The sequence below is a fragment of the Pagrus pagrus genome (assembly GCF_965226575.1).
Source record: "Pagrus pagrus genome assembly, chromosome: 13".
Classification (NCBI taxonomy): Eukaryota; Metazoa; Chordata; class Actinopteri; order Spariformes; family Sparidae; genus Pagrus; species Pagrus pagrus.
The window spans coordinates 2,713,727-2,735,226 of record NC_140197.1 but is presented as its reverse complement, the minus strand read 5'-3'; the positions used below and the strand labels follow the sequence as shown (position 1 = coordinate 2,735,226).

General features: G+C 40.6%; 1 protein-coding gene across 1 annotated transcript in view; it reads right to left on the bottom strand.

Annotated features, from left to right (window-relative positions):
- The window catches only part of abat (4-aminobutyrate aminotransferase), a 98,285-nt gene that overhangs the window by 31,871 nt on the left and 44,914 nt on the right, over positions 1–21,500 (bottom strand). The window contains exons 3-5 of the mRNA XM_084372322.1: positions 20,869–20,966; positions 20,739–20,768; positions 13,717–13,834 (exon numbers count right to left, since the gene is read on the bottom strand). Of these exons, the coding sequence (XP_084228448.1) occupies positions 13,717–13,834; positions 20,739–20,768; positions 20,869–20,966 (246 nt within the window). The remainder of the gene's footprint in view (positions 1–13,716; positions 13,835–20,738; positions 20,769–20,868; positions 20,967–21,500) is intronic.

Below are 21,500 nucleotides of genomic sequence, written 5' to 3'. Positions count from 1 at the left end.
AAAAGAGTGTCTGATTTCCCTTTGCTTGGCAAGCCTAAGTCCTATTTGTTCATTTCATTTTCCTGCATCCGGACATTAGCCAGGAGCAGCCTCCAGTGTTTCATAATATTAGAAGTGAGAGCCACTGGTATTCATTATTTTGCGGCGGACACATATGCCACATTTGTCTGTTGGATGGATCATTTTGGCAAATCAGAAGTGCTCACTTAAACGAATTTCAGCAAATTTGTGCTCAAACTCAACTTGTAAAAAATGTGAGGAAAAACATACTCAGTGTACAAAATGCCCATGATCAGGTGTCATTATTCAGATGATATATCCAGATTAGGGATGTCAAGATTCACCGATTCATATCGGTGGTCCGATACAAACGTTTGCAATGCGACTGCACCGGTAGATTCAAGGTGCGTCGGATATATTTTACGGGTGAATTTGCAGAGCATCTCTTCTAGCCTGTCTGCACCGGTAAATACCATTGTTAAATCGATTATTTCATGTTCTAGGTGTTGGCAGTAAATGGCACCTACGGCATTGTTGATTGCCAGTAGTTGATGTTTTTTGCTTACATTGTGAGCAGTTAAAGACTTGTTGGGAAATGTTATTTTATTTACATGTTCAATTTCTCATAGAAATTACACCAATACTTTTTCCTCGTTGTACACAGGAGTACTATGGACATTGCACTTTGGAAAGAAATACCTCTATTTGAGCACCTTGGTGAGAGTATTGTTTACAGCAGCTGTTACTGGCTGCCAGTTATAGTTTCATTTTTACACTTGAGTCTGTAAGATATTGTTATTTACCTTTCATTCTTTGTAAGAATGGAATTACACAGCCATTTATGTTCACTATTCAGTCAACTAACTGAAACATCGTCAAGCACATCAGTCTGGCACACAGTAGTATGTGTTGCTGGTCATATTATTTGCACTATGCACATTGTTAATACTTTGCTTTCTGAAACTGTTCAACTGTGAAGTTTTATACATTTTGTATAATTATAGAGACCGAGAACATAATTAGGAGTAATGAGTAGGGTTGGGTACCGAAACCCAGTATGAGTATGGAACCGGTTCCGACGTAAACGGTAGTAACTGGACCGAATAAAAACAAAAGTTTTGGTGCCTCATTTCGGTGCCGCACTTGATGGCACCGACGTCGCAAGTGTTGCGCATAACGTCGGTGACGCTGCTCGGTGCCGCTGATGAGAAGGTGAGAGGATCAACAAGATGGCGAAAGGAAAAGTCTGGCTTCATTACACAGCTAAGGATGGAGACTCCGCGATCTGTAATAAATGCCGCAAAACAATTGCGTGCAACGGGGGTAACACGTCAAATTTGATGAAACACATGGCGACACACGGCGTGTACTTAAAAGCCGAACTGTGCACCGTGTTTGACAAACTCCGTGACCCAGTGCCAAGCACATCGACGGTTGCCACTGCTCCCGCCAGTGTTGCGCCTCCCGGACTTCGTGAAGAAAGCCCCAGTCCTGCTGCCAGTGTGATGGACATCACAGATGATGATGACAGCAGCCTTTGTTCTTCGGGTAGCCTAAGTAACGCCGCAATATAAAGTAGTAATAAATAATAATAAAGTAATGCTGACGAAGTTTTAAGATGGAGCTCCTCATTAATCTCCATTATTATATTTTTCGATACAGTATTGTTGTATTGTTACCGAGTAGTAACCGGTATCGGAAAAAACCCAACCGATACCCAACCCTAGTAATGAGTGCTTATTATAAATAAAATTGAATGCTCTGTCTGTACATTACATACTGAATTGTGTCTTTTTTTCTAAATAGAATTTATTGGTTTGCTCCATAAAAAACAACCAAATATTAAATACATCCCTCAAATCATACAGAGAATAAAGCAGAATTGTGCTATTGAGGTAAGAAACCTGATGTGGGCTAATACACTCTTGTACCGCAACTAACTGTATGGAATGATCACATCATATCGAACCGAATCCTTTTATAATTAAGTCATATCGTTATCAAATCATTTTTGAATCGCATCGTATCGTGAACAGGAGTGAATCGTATCGCATCGTATCGACATGGTGCTTCAGTGTATTGTAAATGTATCATATCGGTGGCAGCGTATCAAGATGCGTATCGAATCGGCCTCAGTGGTAGAGATATAAATCCCTAATCCAGATGCAGGGGGGGTCATCTAGTTCATTCTGCCTTTTTAATTGATGTATCTGTGCATGTACACATTGTATCAACCTCTTCATGATATCCTTCTGTGAGGGTAACTATGACCACCATCATTATAATATGTATCTGTTCACCCTTGCCACTTAGCAATTCACAGTGCAGGTCTTATTGCAGACACTGCCTCATTCCATTTAAAATCATTCAAAGACTCCACTCCTCAAAGACTATGCTATATAGTATATATTCTGTTCAATCTGTGATACAAGCAATCTGTAGAGAGTCCCAAATTAGAAAACTAGTGGTCTGCAATATTTTAAAAACTCTCAGCAATAAACACGAATATGACACCGCATTCATATTTTAAGAATAGTGGTCCTATCTTATATCTTCATTTCATGTCATATAATTAAATATTTTAAGAAAATATGCATTTCCACAGGACAGTGTTTTTTCTGCCATGATTCAGTGACATAGAGTTGTCCCCATCATTGAGCACAACGAAGGAGCATATTTATATTTAGTATACAGTAGGTCTTTCATCTGTTTTGAATAGTATGTTAATGAGCCTCTGCTGGTTGCCTTGCATATCACAATGTGTCGTTTTCAGTAGGTCTCTGATATTCAGCATATTTACAATTTTATCTGAAATTAATTTAAAAAATGCACTAGTTTGACTCTGATGCTGCCACTTCTGTCTGTAGTAATGACTTTGTAGTCTTGCTCAATGTCCTGCCCAGATTACCTTTACTATTGATAACACATCACAAGTAATAGTCTATCAACAATGATTGAAAAGGCAGCAGATATTACTGAAGTTGCAAAAACACCACAATCTTATGATCTTTTCCTATGAGGACAAGCACTCCCAGTTACCCCACTGAAAATGCCCAAAGTCACAGTATTTCACTCAATAAAGGCAAAAGCAATTACTTTTTTAAAAAAAAAAACATGTATTTTTTTTATTTATTTTTTTTACAATACAATCAACTCAACATACAGAACTATGTCACAGAGAGAACATATGGCAGTATATGAAAAGAAAAAATAAATAAACATATACATACACACATACATATAAAAATAAAATCTATATAATCACAAATGTTGATCACAGTACACCACACATTCCTCACATTAGATTGATATTTTCAATACTTCACACTTCCAATGCCTCCACAAAACACATTTTTTTACAAAATCCAAAAACATCCCCCAGATGTTGTCAAACTCAGTGGCTTTTTTCCCTAATCCTATAAGTCAATTTCTCAAGAGCCAAACTTGATGTTGAGGTTTTTTAACCAGTGACCAAGAGAGGGACAGCTTACACTTTTCCAGCATAGAGCAATAGAGCATTCAGCTTGTAAAAGAAATAGGTCAACCATACTTGTTTCTCTTTTGGATAGGACAATTGTCTGGATAGATGCTTAATATACATAATTTAGGACATACAGATATTGGGGAAGACACAGTTCGAGAGATATATTTCATCACTGAACTCCAAAATCTTTACATTTTTTCACATTCTCACAAGCAGTGAAAAAAAGTGCCTTGATGAATATTACATTTATAGCTTTGGTCAGGGATATTGGAAACAAATTGGTTTAATTTTACTTGGGAGACATGCTCTCATTATCCCATTGTATTGTATTAATCTCATTCAAGTGTTACTGGTTTGAGTCTGTGCCTTTGAACATATTTTACATTCATCAACTGAAATGTCCTCTTTTAAGTCTCTTATCCACTTTAGTCTCTGTCTTTCAGAGTTGTCTTTGTGGTTTTGGACCATTAAGTTATATAATTGGGTGATCTGCCCTTTTTTTTATGTTTTTGTCGCAAATGTTTCTCCAATGGAAATTGGAAGTTGTTGTAATGTTTTTTTTGATGTGTTAGAATAAAACGTCTAAGTTGTAAATACTCGAAGCAGTGTTTTTGTGGCAAATCATACTTTGCCTTTAACTCCTCAAACGCAGTAGATTTTTATCCTTATACAGGTCCTCTAGTGAAACTATGCCCTTACTCAACCATGTTTTGAATCGCATGTGATTTTTTAGCTGGGCTGAAGTGATAATCGAAAAAATAGCACAGGAGAATCGCCTGGATATTTATGTACTTTATACCAGACAGCAAAAGTGTTTTTTCACAAACGGATTAACTGTGCTTTTTCTTAATTTCTCAACAGGAGCAGAACATAAAAAGCTATATAGTGTTAAACCTTAAGAGGACATTAATTAAATTTCCAAGTAGGGCAAAGTGACATCCTTAGAGAACCCAAACATTGCACTCTCAATTGTGCTGTCCAGTAATACAACTATAAATGTGGCAGTTGTAACCCTCCCTTATCGTAGGGCAAATACAAAAGATAGAGTCTAAGTTTTGGCTTCCCATTCTTCCAAATAAAGTTTGAGAAAAGCTTACTGAATTTCGGGAAAAATGAAGGTAGGGTTAGGAATTGATTGGTAAACATGTACAAATTTTGGTAATATACTCATCTTAATTATATTAATTCTTCCCACAATAGACAGGGGTAATGTTGTCCATCTTGTGACATCTTTGGATACTTTAGCTAACATCGGCTCATAGTTGGTTAAAGTAAGATTACTTATCTTTGGAGTTATTTTTATGCCCAGATAATCAAAACCTTCTACAGCATATATCGGTACTGATGGGTTTCTCCTTTCACACTCATTTAGAGGGGGGTTTCATGGTTAACACAAAAAGTAAAGGTGAAATTGGAGAGCCTTGTCTTGTGCCTCTAAAAAGTTTAAACGATTGGGAAATAAGATTATTTGTAGATACAACAAACAGAACCTCAACCCAGAAAGAAAGTAATGCACAAACCCAAAAAGCTTAAGCGCTTCCAGAAATTCGGGCCATTTGACATGGTCGAAAGCCTTCTCTGCATTGAGTGATAAAATGGCTATGTCAGGGGAACCTTCGCATTCATGGATTCTATTGAGAACCCTCCTTACATTGTGGAACCCCTGTCGTTTTTTTTCAAAGCCATTTTGATCCATATGTATAATAGCTGGCAGGACCCTCTCAAGTCTCATAGCCAGAGCTTTAGCAATAATTTTTGTATCCGAGTTCAACAATGAAATTGGTCTGTAAGAGCCACGTTTGGTTGGCGGCAATGTTCCCTCTAAGCTGCGCGCTTGCGCAATCGCGCACTGCTCCCACGTTCTCTGCGCACAGCAAATCTATGCAGCGCATAAAATAAAATCCAACCTGAACTGTAAATAAAATAAACACATAACAATTTATTCTGTACCATTTTGCAATGCAACTCAGTGAGTGACAGGTGACAACAAGCGGTAACTACAGTAAAACAATGACTAACACTGTCCAGCCAATGATATGATGCGGTTCACACGTATTTACTTACACAGCCAATCAATGTCATTAACAGCGCTTTATGCGTACGTGCCCCTGTTTTGCAGGTTAGCGTATAGCTAACGGTGCGGCGGAGTTAACAGAGGTAAATGCTGCAGTGCTAACCCCTTATTATGGCGAAACGAACGGGCAGTGGCAAATCCACTCACCAAGCCAAAGTACAAAAGAAATGCGGTTCTTTTAAGATGTAATGGCTGTCGGAGTATGTGCGAACAGAAGAACAAGAGGTGAAACTGGGTGAGATTTTTTCTTTTTCGAGTGAGAAAGGGCTGCTCTGCAAAACATGCTGCGAAGCCAAAGTGGCAAGCGAGTTTTCGGAGGGAAAAGTGTGGACCGATTGGAAGTTGGACTACCTCAAGCGTCACATTCAGCCGAAAAGTCATTTGAATGCTGTTGGAATTGTACGAAGACGCAAGACGGGAATGGGCATCGGTACATTATTGCAGGAGAGCGCAAAAGATCGAGAGAAGAGGAACGAGCTGTCACACAAAAAGAAATCCGACCCCGAGCAAGTTAAAGTTCTCATCGACAATATTCTACTCGCCATCAAAATGAATGCATCAATGCTGTCGGTTCAACAAATCCACGATCACATGGCAAAGTATGTGAGTATACCAGAAGGATGGCGAAGCAAAAATTATGCCTTTGAATTTGTGAACTCAATCAATGAGATAGTGCAGAATGAGACGATGTGCAATGTTAAAAATGCACCCTGGCATACCCTGATAGTAGATGAGAGCACAGACATAACAGTGCACAAAATGCTAGTCCTATATATTAAATACAGGGAGGAAAATGACGTCAACTATAAAACTGTGTTCGGCGGCATCATCCAGTTGACAGCATGCACTGCTCACGATATTGTGCAGGCAATCACTCAGTTTTACTCCAAGCATGGACTGGACTTGCAGAGAATGGTGATGCTGACCTCCGATGGCGCCTCAGTAATGCTAGGAAGGCACAACGGAGTTGCAGCTTTATTAAAGCGGCAAATACCACACCTAACGGAACAACATTGCGTGGCCCATAGAGAGGACTTGGGCATTGATGATGCCTGGAAAGATGTGCCTTTGATGCGAGATGTGGAAACTCTTCTTAGAACTGTATATTCCACTTTCTCTCGGTCCACTGTGAAGAAGAGCAAAATGGAGGACCTAGCAAAGATTCTCGATGAGGATACACTGTCATTCAGGCCTCTGAGCGAAGTGCGATGGCTGTCGCGGCACCAAGCTGTGAATGCTGTTCTGAGGAACTACACTGTGCTTGAAGAATACTGCAAGAGAGAATCCAGTGATAACAGAGATCCAGTGGCAAAATACTGCTACAAAAAGCTGAGTGATTCAAAGTTCAAGGTTACTCTCACTGCTCTGGGAGATGTTTTGGGCGAGCTGGCACAACTCTGCCTTTCTTTTCAAAGACGCAACCTGACTGTGATGGAAGGACACTGCTTTGCAAGAGCAAAGATTGAGAAGTTGCGTTCCCAATACTTGAAGGATGAGAAGGATGTTCAGTGGAGTGACCGTGTCAAAGAGGTGATAAGGACCTCATCAGCTGATGGCAGAAATACCGGTGAGATTACTCTTTTTATTCGTAAGCTCTGTGATCACTTGGATGCTCGTTTTCCAGAGGATGAATTAAAGGAGTGGTCTGCATTTGACATCGAAGCATTGAGCTCAGACATCAGTTTTGAGTATGGATCAACAGACATTGCTACAATGGCAAAGAAGTATGAGGCCATTCTCCACCACCCACATTCTATGGAGGCCATTAACAGTGAATATGCTGAATTCAAGTACATAGTGAAGCAAAAACTTAAACAAGGGTCAATCAGCACATTCTCAGATATGGTGGCTGCAGTACTTAGATGTGAGGAGCTAAAGGAGATCTCACAGCTTGTGGATATTTGTGCTACATTTCAAGCATCCAGTGCAGATTGTGAAAGAGGCTTTAGTTTAATGAATCATATCAAAACAGCATCCAGAAATCGTCTTGAAGTGGCACATTTGGACCAGCTGATGCGCATAAAGTCAAAGCAAGAAGCAGACGGGGCCATCAACCTGGACAAAGTCTACAACCACTGGAGAAGTGAGAAGGACAGACGGGAAAAATAAGGTGAACGGAAATTACTGCTTTAATTTGATTCTTTTAATAAGCCATGTAACTTGTTATGATCTTAGGTTTTGTGTGTTAATTTTATCCCTCCTTGTCTGTGTCTGTTCTGTCTGCTGGTGGGTTTCCTGCTCTAGCTGGAGTCCCAGTGTGCAGACCTGGACCCAGAAGTGGCAGCAGCTCTCTCTGTGCACCTGGACCCTCACAGCCTCAGCCCAGAGATGGACTTCCTCTGAACAGCTGCAGACTAAAATTCAGGCAGAGAAGCTGTCTAAAGTGAACCTACTTTATTGCAGAATTTTTGTAGTGTATCTTTAACTATACAGATGGTCACTTTTGATTTTTTTCTGATGTACATACTACACAGCTCATGAAAAACGAGATTTTTGTCTTTTTCATTGTAAGTGGGCCAAATCACTTATATTAAAAGTAATCTAACAGAAATTACTGTTGTAATTTGATTCTTTTAATAAGCCATGTAACTGGTTATGATCTCAGGTTTTGGACAGGTGTGATACTGGTGTGGCCACAGTGTGCACGTCTGATGTTGCTCACAGTGGTCCAAGGAATTCTCAGGGAGTTTGTGTGTATGCTCAGACACATGAAAAATTAGGGGGAACATTGGTTGGCGGTTTACCTGGCTTCAGAATCAGAGTGATTAAGGTGCCTCTTAATGACGTGAGGAGGCAATCCAATTTATAAATTGTATATTGGGATCCCATTGAGTCCAGACACCTTGCCACCTTTCATGTTAATTATAGCGTTGGAAATATCATCTAAATTGAGTTCCTTATCCATTTCAAGTTTTGTATCTTCAGAGATACAGGGAATATCCAGACCATCTAGAAAACTGTTCAGGTTGACCACATTTAGTGGGCAATCTGCATGATTTTAATTGCAATTATTGTTCTGAGTCAAGTTTTTTTAATTTGCCAAGCCAGCAGTTTACCTGTTTTCTCACCCTGATCATAAAAAGTCTGTTTAAGCCTAACTAGTCCACGTTAAGCTAGCCACTGTCTCTAACTCTCTGATTTTTGAATTTAATTAAAGGGGAGATATTATGCAAAACTCACTTTTCCCTTGCTTTAGTATGGATATTTTCGTATCCGGAGTGCCTCCCCACCCCTTAAGCTTGATTTTCGACCACTAAGTCAATATTTTGTAAACTACCAGAGTCAGGAATTGAGTCTCTAAACGAGCCATTTGGATTTCACCCGGATTGTTACGTAACAGTCCGGGTGATTTGAATACTCCGGCCCTCGCGCTGGGTATCTCCTCCCACACTACGCCAGCTACCTGAACGAGGATCCGCCATTTTCACATTCTTGCTTCGCTTGTACGCAACAGCCTGACCGCTACCATGTACAACCCGAAAGCCAAGCACTGCTGCTCTGTCGTTGGATGCACGGATCCTCATGTTTTGCTACATTGCCTCCCTACCAAAGAGGATATCAGAGCTAAGTGGCTACATTTCATTTATCAGGGAAACGTCCCAGCTTCAGTGAGCAAAAGCGTTATGGTCTGTGCCAGTCACTTCACGCCGGACTGTTTCAGCAACCAGGGTCAGTATAACGCTGGCAACGCCACAGATGATGGAACTGTAAGTATTTATTTAACAGTATAGTTTGTGTTACTTTGGCCGTTTAGCACATGAGCTAACGCTAACTGTTGATGTAAATATGAGGCTGAACTAACGTTACATGTGAAGTTATCAACGTTGAACAGACAGAGGAGACGGTATGAAATGGTCTGTTATTCACAGCCATTGAGCTACGTTGATTAATTAGCATGTTGTGCTAAATGACAGTGTGTTAGATGCCCAGGAGTAACTTGGCAGTCGTACGACTTACTGTGTGTTGGTATACACACAGCTAACACTACAGCTAACTACGTGTGTAGCGTTAGCTGTAGCGTTAGCTGCTGGCATGAGACCTGAGAGTACCAAAACGTTATCTGCAGTAAAGCAATCACTACTTTGTTTTGGAGCTGGAGACAGGGGCTACCTGCTACATGTCCGCTGTGCTACTATCAGTTATATGCAGGCATGGACACAGGAAAGTTGCGTCGCGTTGTGTATTGCTCGTTGTTGTTTTTTTCTTCTCAACTTTATTGAAGTTGCTGTGTATCGCTTGTTGCCTTGGTCACGCGATGCCGTCCTCACGTCTTCGCCCGGCAGGAAGAGGTGGGCGGCGCATGCAGTAGCTCATTAGCATTAAAGGGAAAGGCACTCAAACCGGCCGCTTAGAGCAGGGCTGTGAAACTGGTGTGTAAACAACCCTGCTGTGCTCAATCCTTCGGTTTTTTGACCAAAGCATGTTACTAACATTCCATTTAGACACCAAGGACCCATGTCAACAAGCAGAAATGAGCATAATATGTCACCTTTAATTCATTATCTGTTTAAATGTATTAGATTTGGAACTAGTGAAACTAATCATTTGCCCTCTGATATATGCTTTAAAAGGCATCCCACCTTGTTGTCACAGTTGTCTGGTCTGTATTAAAAGTGAAGTAAAAATCTATGTGGTCACACATTTTATGAATTAAGCGTCCTGTAACTATTTAGGATGTAAGCGCCAACAATGATTGTTTAATTGTGAATCTTTGTAAAATAGTGTGGTTGGGGGATGGTCTGAAAGAACAATCTATCATATATGCAGCTAGTTGTATTTGGTAGCAGAGAAATTGAAGCTAAGAAATAATCTTTATGCGAAAAGCAATTAAAGGATGAAGAGTAACATGAGAATTCTTTTTTACTTTGGTTGGGTCACAAAGATTCAGGTCTTTCATAAACTGTGATGCTTTCTTTCTACTTTGAGAGTGAGAGGTGTCCTAACCTGATGAACAGTCCAGTTTCGGGTCTAGAGTACAGTTGAAATCGCCTGCCAGCATCATTTTTCCCGGAAGAGTGGCAATCAGTTGGAATAGATTTTCAAAAGCCGATGCATTGTCGTCGTTTAGGCGGAAACATATTAACCAAATTAATGTCTTCTCTCAAAAGAGCTCCTTGAACCACTAAGAATCTACCCACTGTATGACAAATGGTGTTATTCACTTGGAGAGGCACAGACTTGTGAACCAGCACCATAACCCCTCTAGAGTGGTAAGAGAAACAAGAAAGCCAGTACCTTGCCTGGCCACCTCCTCCGTACGTTCAGCAAATCATCTTAAAGTAAATGAGTCTCTTGGATAAAAACTATTGACGACTCAAGCTGTTTGAGCCTAGTAATAACTTTTTTTCATTTTAGTCATTCTAACCATCCCCCTTACATTTCAAGAAGTTAATTTTAGATCCTTATTTGAAGTGATCTTAAATTAATATTAACCCAGATGGTACGACATATTTTCAGCTGTGATTGTAAATAGCCCTGTTGTTACTTTGTAGGAGTTATCTTACAAGTGTGCCAGTACAAAACATCATATTGTGAGAAATACATATAGACATACACAGGAATACACATAGACAAAGAATCAAAGAAAAAATAAAATCTGCCATAAACAAATCCCATTAGCTGTCTTCTCAAACAGGACAGCCTTTCCAAAGTTGAGGATCCCAGTGTTTCAGGTAGCCACTTTGCGAGAAAAACGATTGGGTCGTTTTTTTCCACTTTCTTGGTTGTTGGATGTTGACCAGTCTGAGGTATGATCTCTGGGAGCGTTTTTTGAGCTCGTCATGCTTGCCTGTGAGGAGAGCCACTTGTTTAACTAGCGCTTCAGTCTTGCCTTTATCCGTAATAACTGCATCCTTGACATTGCTGATACACTCTTCTGCCTCATCCATGCACCCTGAGAAATCTCGTATATCTCTCTTGATGTCTTCAATTGCATTCAGGACCCCGTCAAACCTTGTGGCAAAGTCATTCTTGATCATATCGAGTTGCTGAATAACTTGGCTGCTGGATGTTCTTCCTCCACCATTTCACAATCATGTGTCCCGTCAACAACTCTGTTTGACTGCATAAGAGCAAAATACACTGCTATTTAACTGAGAAGACAGAGAAGCACTTCTGTGTGTCCCTCTGTGTGTAATGGTGATGTGTGGCCCCACTCCGTGGATCAGACAGGAAGGGTCATTGAAATTATTATTCCAATCAATAGTGGGTGGGATGCAGGTGGGTGAAATACATACTTTATTTAGGAAAATATTATGACATTATCTGCGGCGACCCTCATGATTATTTAAATATTCTTACTTGCCGACAGGATCAGGATCTTGTTAATAAATGTTCTGTGTTCTTCTACACATCAAAAGGCCACACACACACAGTGCAGATTCAAACAGTAAAACAGTTTGGAGTGAAGCAGCCACCCTCCAGATAATTCCTGAGCTCCTGTCTTAAAGTATTTATTTCAGAAAGTAAAAAAGGTTTATATCCTTTCCCTATGGAGAGTTTCCTCTTCAGCTTTAGTTTTACTTATTAAATGTGATACGATATTGTAACATTGTTACAATATTGTAACATCAGTAACATTGCTGGGCACATGGAAACATTTAAATTGACTGAAAGCAGCCTCTGACATCATAAAATCAGAATGTACGTTGTGACCCTACCTGTGTAGGTGCATCTTCCTATCTGACTAGTGTGCCATTTAAATAGCAGGAAAAATATTGTGCCTTTGACTTAGGACAAGTTTTTTGTTGGTCTATGGCACAGTGGCTGTCTGCTGCCTCAAGATAACAATGTGCCATCAGCACACCTTTCCAGACCTCACTTTAAAATCTTTTCGCTCAGGGGCACACAGATGGGTGCAAGTACATTTGCAGTTTCAACTACGTGGGCACAGGGTGTGAAAATGACAACTGCATCAGTCTGAAATTAGCAAGGACACTGAGGGGGCATGGCCACCGTTCATTTGTTGCCCTGCCAGAGAGAGACATTTTCAAAAGTATCTGTTTGTTCCGCTCTCAGTACTAGCTTCTAACTGAATCTCTGTGGTTTGAACTTCAGTTTCTCTCCTTTCTCCCTGTTTATACATTCAGATGTATACTTTATTGTTTCATCATGTTCTCTTTCTGCTGTTTCAGGAGTCGAGTCAAATTACTGCTGGCAAAATACAACATTTCCTTATTTTGCTGCTTCATAGTAAAAGCTTTCTAAATAACTGAATACTGGGGGACCTTTATTCTGAAGAATTTGTAGGAAATACAATACAAACTGTGTGTAGTGTTACATGTTTTTTTTACTTTTAGTTTTTTTACACCATAAAACCTCCTAAATTTTCAGCGAACTTAAATGAATTGCAGCTGCGTTCTCTGCAGTCCTTTTAAAGCATTTCATTAAAGATATACTCGATATAGATATATTTAAAAAGAGGGTTTTTTTTTTACTGAAAATGAGTATCTGGTGTAATATTGATTTCCTTGTTAACTAGTAATTGTTAATCATATCTGTATCACCCCTCCCCTCAGTTTTTACACTTTGATCTTTCAATAGATTAAACAACCAAGATATAACATGTTATAAGTGGCCTTTTGGGGGTACTGTTACAGGGATTTAGTAACCTTTGTGCTACTCTCGCATAGCCAGACCTATCTCAACAGCACTGTGTCAGTGCTGGAGAAAGGCTGCACCAATTGTCATTCTGGTATAGTGGAACAACAGCCTACATACATTCAGCCTACCTTTGACAGAGCCAGATAGCCCTTTCTCCCTGTCTCCATTCATTATGTATAGCTAAACTATTCAGCTGCGGCAGAAGCTGCAGTGACCATACAGACATAACAAATGCATCTATCTTCTCATCTAACTCTCAGCATTTCCTCGTACTTATATAATAAGCAAAGATTAATAATCTGTTTTGTTCTTTGACTGCCAATGTATGATGTTAACAATGAACTTATTACTTATATTATTTTATTATTTTTAATTCCCTGAATCAGCCAAAAACAGACATTCCTGTCCATTCTATGAACAGTCTCTAAATTCTTTTTCTAGAATTACCAACTGACAATTTGTGTCACATTTGGGATACTTTGCATCTATTGTGACACAAGCTTTTAGTCATACTGACCACTCATACAAGATGTGTTTTTGATGTTTTACTACTAACCAATTGGGATGGACGAGATCTGAGTGTAGATATCCAGCATGCGGTTGTTGTCCACATCCACCAAGTAGTTCCCCCTGCTCTCCTCATAGTTACAGAAGAAGTTGATTGCACCAATGTTCTGGGAAGAGACATGTTCTGCATTAAGAACAGCATACAGTAGAATTGAATCCTTGATTACAAAAAAACAGAATAACTATATGAAGCAATAGCTACAATAATCACAGATAAAAACACAAAGCCTAATTTCCATTTTCTTCCTCTAGCATACAACAAACAATACATAAAGAACATAAAACCACAACACCAGTCAAGACAAAATAGACATACAACAGTGTAGTGGCACAGTCAATATGTTCTAAGCTCTCTCCATAATATCAAATCAGGTAAGAAGTTGAGTAACTATATTTTCATGGCTACTTGAAGTTGCATTCACACTAAATCAATTTTAGGCTTGAAGGGAAGATTATTCTAATGTACAGCAGAAGAATAAAGAAATGTGTAGAGATGTTAATAATAACACTGATGACTAAACACCTTATAATACCTGGCTTCTGTCTTTCTGAATTTAATTGTTTTATTTCACCCTTCCTGACTGCCAGAGGAAGTGCTTGTCACTGGATATCTTATCTCTTGCAGACACGCAAGTCAAGTATTTATATCAACAAAGTCATGTGTGACCACTGACCAGGTTTTAAATCATCCTCCCGATCATTCCCTTATCATGTTCTCGCTTATGCAGGTCACTTGCTGTAGTAGCATTGAGTTGAATCACCTGTCGTTAAGTTTACTGAAAGCTTGTTACGTGTAGTGTTGTGATCACAGCAGTCGGAGTTGCAGATTGCTCGCCCTCCAAAGACTGCGAAAAGCTGTTTCTTTCTGATGGGAGAGCGGTTTTCCATTTAGCCATTGCCTCGACCAAACCTAATGCCTCTGTTTCCAACAGCGTGATAAATACCTGTTTCACCTGTGGACATCAATGGTAAGATCAATTAGCATTATATAGCTTATTGTGTCAGTGAGAGGAGCATCTTCTGTTCCCTCTTACTGAATGTATTGTTTTCTGTAACCTTGCTGTTTTCAAGGTTGTCGAGTGCCCTCTGAAGCCAACAGTTTATCAGTGGTGCGCTGAAGAGAGCGTATCCACTCAATGTTGGCTAATACTGACTAACATTACGTACGGTCTCAGTAAAGAGAGTCTTCTCACTCCCCTATCACTGTAGCGTTATACTTTGTCTGATATCTTGTTCTCACAGTTAGTTAAAGTGCTCTCGCTCAGAGAGAAATTAAATTGCGCCCCCTGCAAAGGTGGCTGAACAGCTTCAACTTGGATCCGAAGTGGCACATGCACAGGAAGCTCAGGGTGTCATGGTGGTGCCTCCTTGCTCTATCTCTGGGATGGAGAGGTTGCATCTCTCAAGAGTCGTGCCCATGGGCTCCATTCCGTTTCACCAAGAGACTGTCATGATGGACACCTGCCTCTTAGGATGGAGTGCAGTGTGGCCGAACTGGGCGCAGTCGTCTGCCCAGGACTACAGAGAGCATGTCAATGTGCTGGAGCTACGGGTTGTGCACTCAGGCACATCTTGCCATACCTGAGGGGGAAGCATGTGGCTTCTGACGTGAGCAGCCCATGCCCACATGCAGCCCCAGCCTGGGCCTTGGCGATCAGACATGTCATCAATAGCAAAAAGAACATAGTTTGATTAAATGTTATATAGTTTCACGTGTATGCATTACATGCAAACTAATGGCCTATAAGCACCATCCTGGCTCATAAAAAGCCTGTCATATCCCTTGATAAAGGAGCGAGCTACGAGTGACACACGGACAGCCAATCATTGAACAGACAAATCCTACGTGTGCACTCTCCGTGGCTCAATTAAACTGCTTATCAAATCCCTAGGTGCTACGAGTGAAACAAGCTAATCGTTACACCATTGCCATGTGACTGACAACAACAGAAGAGTGTGAAGTGAGTTAGGTCACACAGTGGCTGTGTTAAAGTCTGCTTTTCTGATATGGCAGCCTACAAGCCAAACCAGTCCAATCAGCAAACACACAGACCCCTCCGGGGTCCGCCTCTGTCCCAATCCTCCGCTGCTCCTCTCAGTTTCAGTCTGGAGCCGCTCTTTGCTGCAGGACTCAGGCTGGCTCTGACTGCCACTGCTCCCCCACCCGGCCTGTTTGTCCTTCTCACTGGTACTGTATGACAGTATTTTTACTTATCTATGTAATTTGATTTGTGTGGTTTTCCTTGCTGTGTTAACATAAATTATGACTAGTGTGCCTTGATAAAGTGGCTCAATTCAAAATAAAGAGGTTAAGTTAAACCTTTAAACCCCTCACATTTTCCAGATACTACAGAGTGAATGTGGCCACCCCCCATCCATTGGGTGCGGTACTTCAGCCGAGCTCCTCTGCTTCATCCTTATAAGGTAGGTATTCTGGATTCCTTGAGACTTTGTTGTCATAAGTCACCCAGTGAAAAGCACTGCCTCTGCCAGTCAGGAAAGGTGGAATAGGATAGCGGTTATGGATGGTTCTATGATCCCTGGATGACTGCAAGAAGGATGACACTGGTAGTTGTACCTGGGCAGGGGATATCCAAGGTCACATGTGATTTTGTTGATATGAATACTCGGCCTGGGCCTTTGAGAGACGGAAGATATCCAATGACAAGCACTGTCTCTGGCAGTTATCCAGGGTTCATAGAGCCATGGCTACAACTGTAAACTTCATTATCAACATGGATATTAGGATTTCTTAAGAGTAGTCATATTTCTACAATTCTGTTGTCTTTAAGAAAACGAAACTTGGTACAAGTTCTCCATTACCATGTGCATGACATATTGAAGCATAGTACTAACAGCCCTACCGTGTGGCTTTGCCACCATATGTCTTTAAGGCAAGATTCAATTACCCCCAATTTTGGCTGGTATCACCAAAACACTGTAAGTCACCAACACTGTACATTTCTGTTGTTTTTAACAAGATGAAACTTGAAAAATAGCCCTCCGTGAACATGAGCACAACATACTGAAGAATGGCACCAATAGCTCCATCTGCGGCCATTGATAAAATTAGTTTATCAATGGTTTGTTTAATTTGTGAAGGAACTGCTGCACTCTGACCAGTTGGTGTGTTATCCTAGATACATGTATCTATATAAAGAAGAGATGGTTGTACTCAGGAATAAGACTTTGGATACATTTGAATTTAAATGAATTTTATTTAATGAACTCGTGTCATATTTTGTCTTCCTGTTCCTGTTTTTGTCTTTTCCCCACCCTTTTTCTGCTCACCTGCGTTTCAATAGTTAATCAGTCCTTGTATATTTAGTCCATGGGTACATCCTGTTTCCCTTAAACTGCATCCATGCACCCCTCACTTGTGTCTTTTCCAAACCATGCAAGGAGAGAGTAGATGAAGAAATATGTTTTAAGAGAAATGAGACGTCCTTTTCTCTGAAGTGGCACTAGAGCGACATCGGATTCTGATTAAGGCTGCGGCTGGTCACAGCTGGATTGGCTGTCAGCCTTAGATTAAAACCAATCCAGTGTTTTTGACAAGTTTAAATATCTTTAAAGCAGACAGCAATCTGTTTTTGGTGGAAAACCACTTTTTTGCTGTATCTGTTATAAGGTCTGTTTTTTGTTTTTGGTGTGAGTTTGGTTCCTATGTCATTCTTGCAATTTCAGTCACTCATTGGACATTTTCCATGCATGCAATAATGTGACTGCAGCAATCATCGTGGCACATTTAAGCAGCAAAATTAAAAGCTGTAGTTATAAACAGAGGAAACTCTCCAGAGGAAACAGAATTAAGCTTTTAGCTTCTGAAAAAGAGAATTTCCCCATTGTGGGGTTAAAAATAGTATAATAAATTAAAATAAATTAAATCAAAATTAAATAAATTGTTTTTAGACAGCTCTGATGGAGCTCAGGATGGCTGCATTTCTCCACATAATTTTACTGTACGAACCTGAACTGTGTGTGTGACCTTTTGATGTATTGAAAACCACAAAACATTTATTAGAGCCCGAGCACCAAAAGAACAATGCCTGGCACCAGAGGTGCAAGGAACCTGTTGTTTTTGAAGAGTGTATTCATTTCCTGTAGCCAGCAGTCAAAACAGGAGGTGTTGCATATCTAGGCAACAGTAACTCTGATTAACACGAAACTCATGACCCTAGCTTCTGATGCTGCAATGAGTCACTGTGCAAAATTAAAGTGGGCGTGGCTTATAATAATTAATTTAACCTTCCCCTTCCAACCAACAGAAATTCATTTAAAATCACATGTAAGTCTTACGGAGCTGACATTTTTTCATACATCCACTAATTTGTGGCAAAACTTCATCACTCTATATTTTTCAAAATATGAAAAAATAATAAACCACTGGTAACAACAAATGTTACCAAAAATGACACACTCTACATGTTAGTTATCAATTGTGTCAAATTGTGTTCAGATCGGTAGAACATCTGGCATCAACATCAGTGCAGGACACTATCACAGCACTGGGCAGCTCCTTCAGCGACAGGCTGATACACCCCAAGTGTGTGAGGAAGAGGTATCGCAGGTCCTTCCTTCCTGCTGCTGTCAGACTCTACAATCAGTACTGCCCCCAGTAGACCTCACCGTGCACTGTGCAATAAAAACTCTATACATAACCCATTTCTCAACTGGGCAATGTTCATACCCATATTTATTATTTATTAATAACAATACACTGCCAAAGTTGTTTATAATTAGGGCCCAAGCGCTTGTCAGCGCGAGGACCTATTGTATCTGTAAGGATTATTTTTTCGTTCGGCCTGAACATACCCCAAAACTTACCAAACTCGGAACATACGTCACATTTGTGTGCTCCGACACCGTTTACAGTACTTTGGGATGTTCGCAGACTCACCAAATTTGACACGTAGGTTCAAAATCAGGAGTACTTTAATTTGATACCACAACTGCCCACAAGTGCAGCACAACAGCTCAGTAGCACCCCCTAATGCCTTTTCCCATTTGGTATGTACAGACAAACTCCTACTAACACCAAATTTTGCGGATCCATCACCAGTCACGAACATTGATATCTGATATGATTCCAAGTTCAGATTTCACCGCCGTTTTGACCCATTTCCCACCTCGTACTTTAACAAACTCGTCCTACAGATTTACTACCACGGATCTTCAGACCTTGAAGATGAAAAGTTATCAAAAGCTTTTGCCTCCATTGTACCTGGTGGGCGTGGCAGTGCGGTCAATTTCAATCCTTCGCCATAAAGCAGGAAGTCCTTATAACTTCAACATACAACTTCCCATCTACACCAAATTGCTCACACATGTAGAGGGGTTCGCCCTGAATACGTCTATGCATCAATACTGTGTCATATCTATAGCGCCCCCTAACGCCAGGTCACGTGAACAACAACTTTCTCCGATCTTCATGAAATTTGCAGGACTCATAAGTTTCATCGATTTAGACAGGAATTAATTTTGTGGAATTTCTCGCCCCAACAGAAGTCGGCCATCTTGGATTGGCGTGCTGCCAGTTTCTTTTTTCCAACATACAATTTCCCATCTACACCAAATTCGTCACACATGGAGAGGGGTTTGCCCTGAATACGACTATGCATCAAAACTGTGTCATATCCATACCGCCACCCACTGGACACAGGAAGTCACTGCAAATTTCACTGTTGTGCTTTGGGTGACATGTATCCTATTTAGGTAGGATGTACGCGCCTCCGACGGCGCCACAGCCCGACGTACGTGAGTAATGCAACGCAAGGTTTTTCTTTGCATTTGGTCTCAACAAACCATTAAACTTCATGTTTAAGATCACATTAACTTATTTTCTGTTTCACAGATGTAACTGTAATTAACCTATGAGAATGAATGATAACTAAGATATTTATGAAGGACAACATGAAAAGCCATGCCACCTAGGCCTGTGCGATAAAACGATAATATATATTGGCGATAGATACCTCATCATTGATTTACGCAGTAGTAATGTTTGCTTTTCATGCTGTCTGATACAGTGACCTACAAGCCGCAGCCATGCCAGCCAACACACCGACCCCTTCGGCCTCTGTCCCAGTGTTCTGCTGCTCCTCTCGGTGTCATTCGTCATCCGGAACCGCTCTTCGCTGCTGGAGTATGTCCGGGCTCGTTAGGTAGAGCGGACAGACCGACTCTTACCACCGCTTCTAGGGCACCCTGTTTGCGCCACCTACAAGCCCGGAGACACTGCAGCTGTGACAGCCAAAGTGGTAAAATCATATCTCCGTCTCTACACCCGCTGTTCTAACTTGTTACTTGAGGTGAATGAGCAAGAGTCAACTTGAGGCCTATTGTCCAATCAAAATGTAGACAGGGCCCTCTGTTAGAATCAATAGCAATAGCAATGCAGACTCATTTTAGTCGTTGCCTCGAGATTCAGTAACATTCATTAACCTCTTCTTGAGTTTTTGGATGGGACAGAATTTGGCTCCGGGCTGTATTTTGCCCACCTGCATCCCATCCACTATTAATCAGAATGATAACTTTTATGACCCATCCCACCTGATTTGAGTATCACTATTACCCACAGAGGGAGGCACAGCAGCCCTCCTCCTCTTCCTCCATAGTTAAATATTGGTGCATTTGCTCAATACAGTCAAACAGTATTGTTGAAGGGACAGGGTTGAAAGAAGGGAGAAAGAAAACTCGACCACATTGTACAACAGGTCCCGACATGGCCTGTCTTCAATAATTTTCAGGTTGTTTTCCTATACCACTTTAAAAAACATGTAATACTTTAGACGTAAGACATAAGAGATAAAATAGAAATATATCACAGTAATTAATTGATTTAATGTTATTGTCAATGTGTTCCAGACCCCTGACCTTGAATTAAAATCAGATGTGAACCTTTGAGTAATACATTTGAGAAACCCTGAACTACAAAAAAATCATCAAATTATCAACAACACACACACACACACACACACACACACACACACACACACACACACAGCTCACCTGGATGTCTCCCAGCTGTTTTGTCAGCTCCTACAAATAAATTAAAAAAAAAGCGTTAGAAGTAGTTACTTATAGTCAGTAATACCTGCCGAAGGAAAAGAATGTACTGATTTGTGTGTGTCTTTGTTACCTGGGATCGTGGTCCAGGGACTGAAGTTTTCATGGAGGGTCCATCATAGTCAAAGTCCACCTGGGTCTTTGGTGCGGCCTTGCTGACATACCTGCATGCTGGAGAAAACACAGAAAACATCAAAAGATAAAATATATGTGGCCAGTAGTTCACTCAAAGTTTACTACATTTTTTACCCTTTATCACTGAAGCATGTATTACTTATGACAGCCATCAACATCGGAAAGAAAATGTGGGGATTGGTTTAAAGGCATCAGACCTTGAGATGATCTCTGCCAAAGTCATCTCCTGACCAGCCAGTAAGACCAGCCAGACATTACCGCAAGTGATGCTATCATGAAGAGAGGTACAACAGCTAGGATCAGAGCTAGGATAAATGAGCTTTTGACCCTAGACTAAATCTACTTCTGTCCCATCACAGGAAAACAAAATGGATGAAACATCCTAGATAACGCTACTGCATTAGATGGGCAGAGCCAACAGAACAGACTCCGGTAAGAGGACAGTAGGCAGAATCTGGGTTTGAGCACCAAGCATTATTTATGTAAACACAGTGTGTTTGTTGTTGCTATATATTATATTGTATATGTGTATATTGTATATATATATATTTATATATATATTGTTGGTAA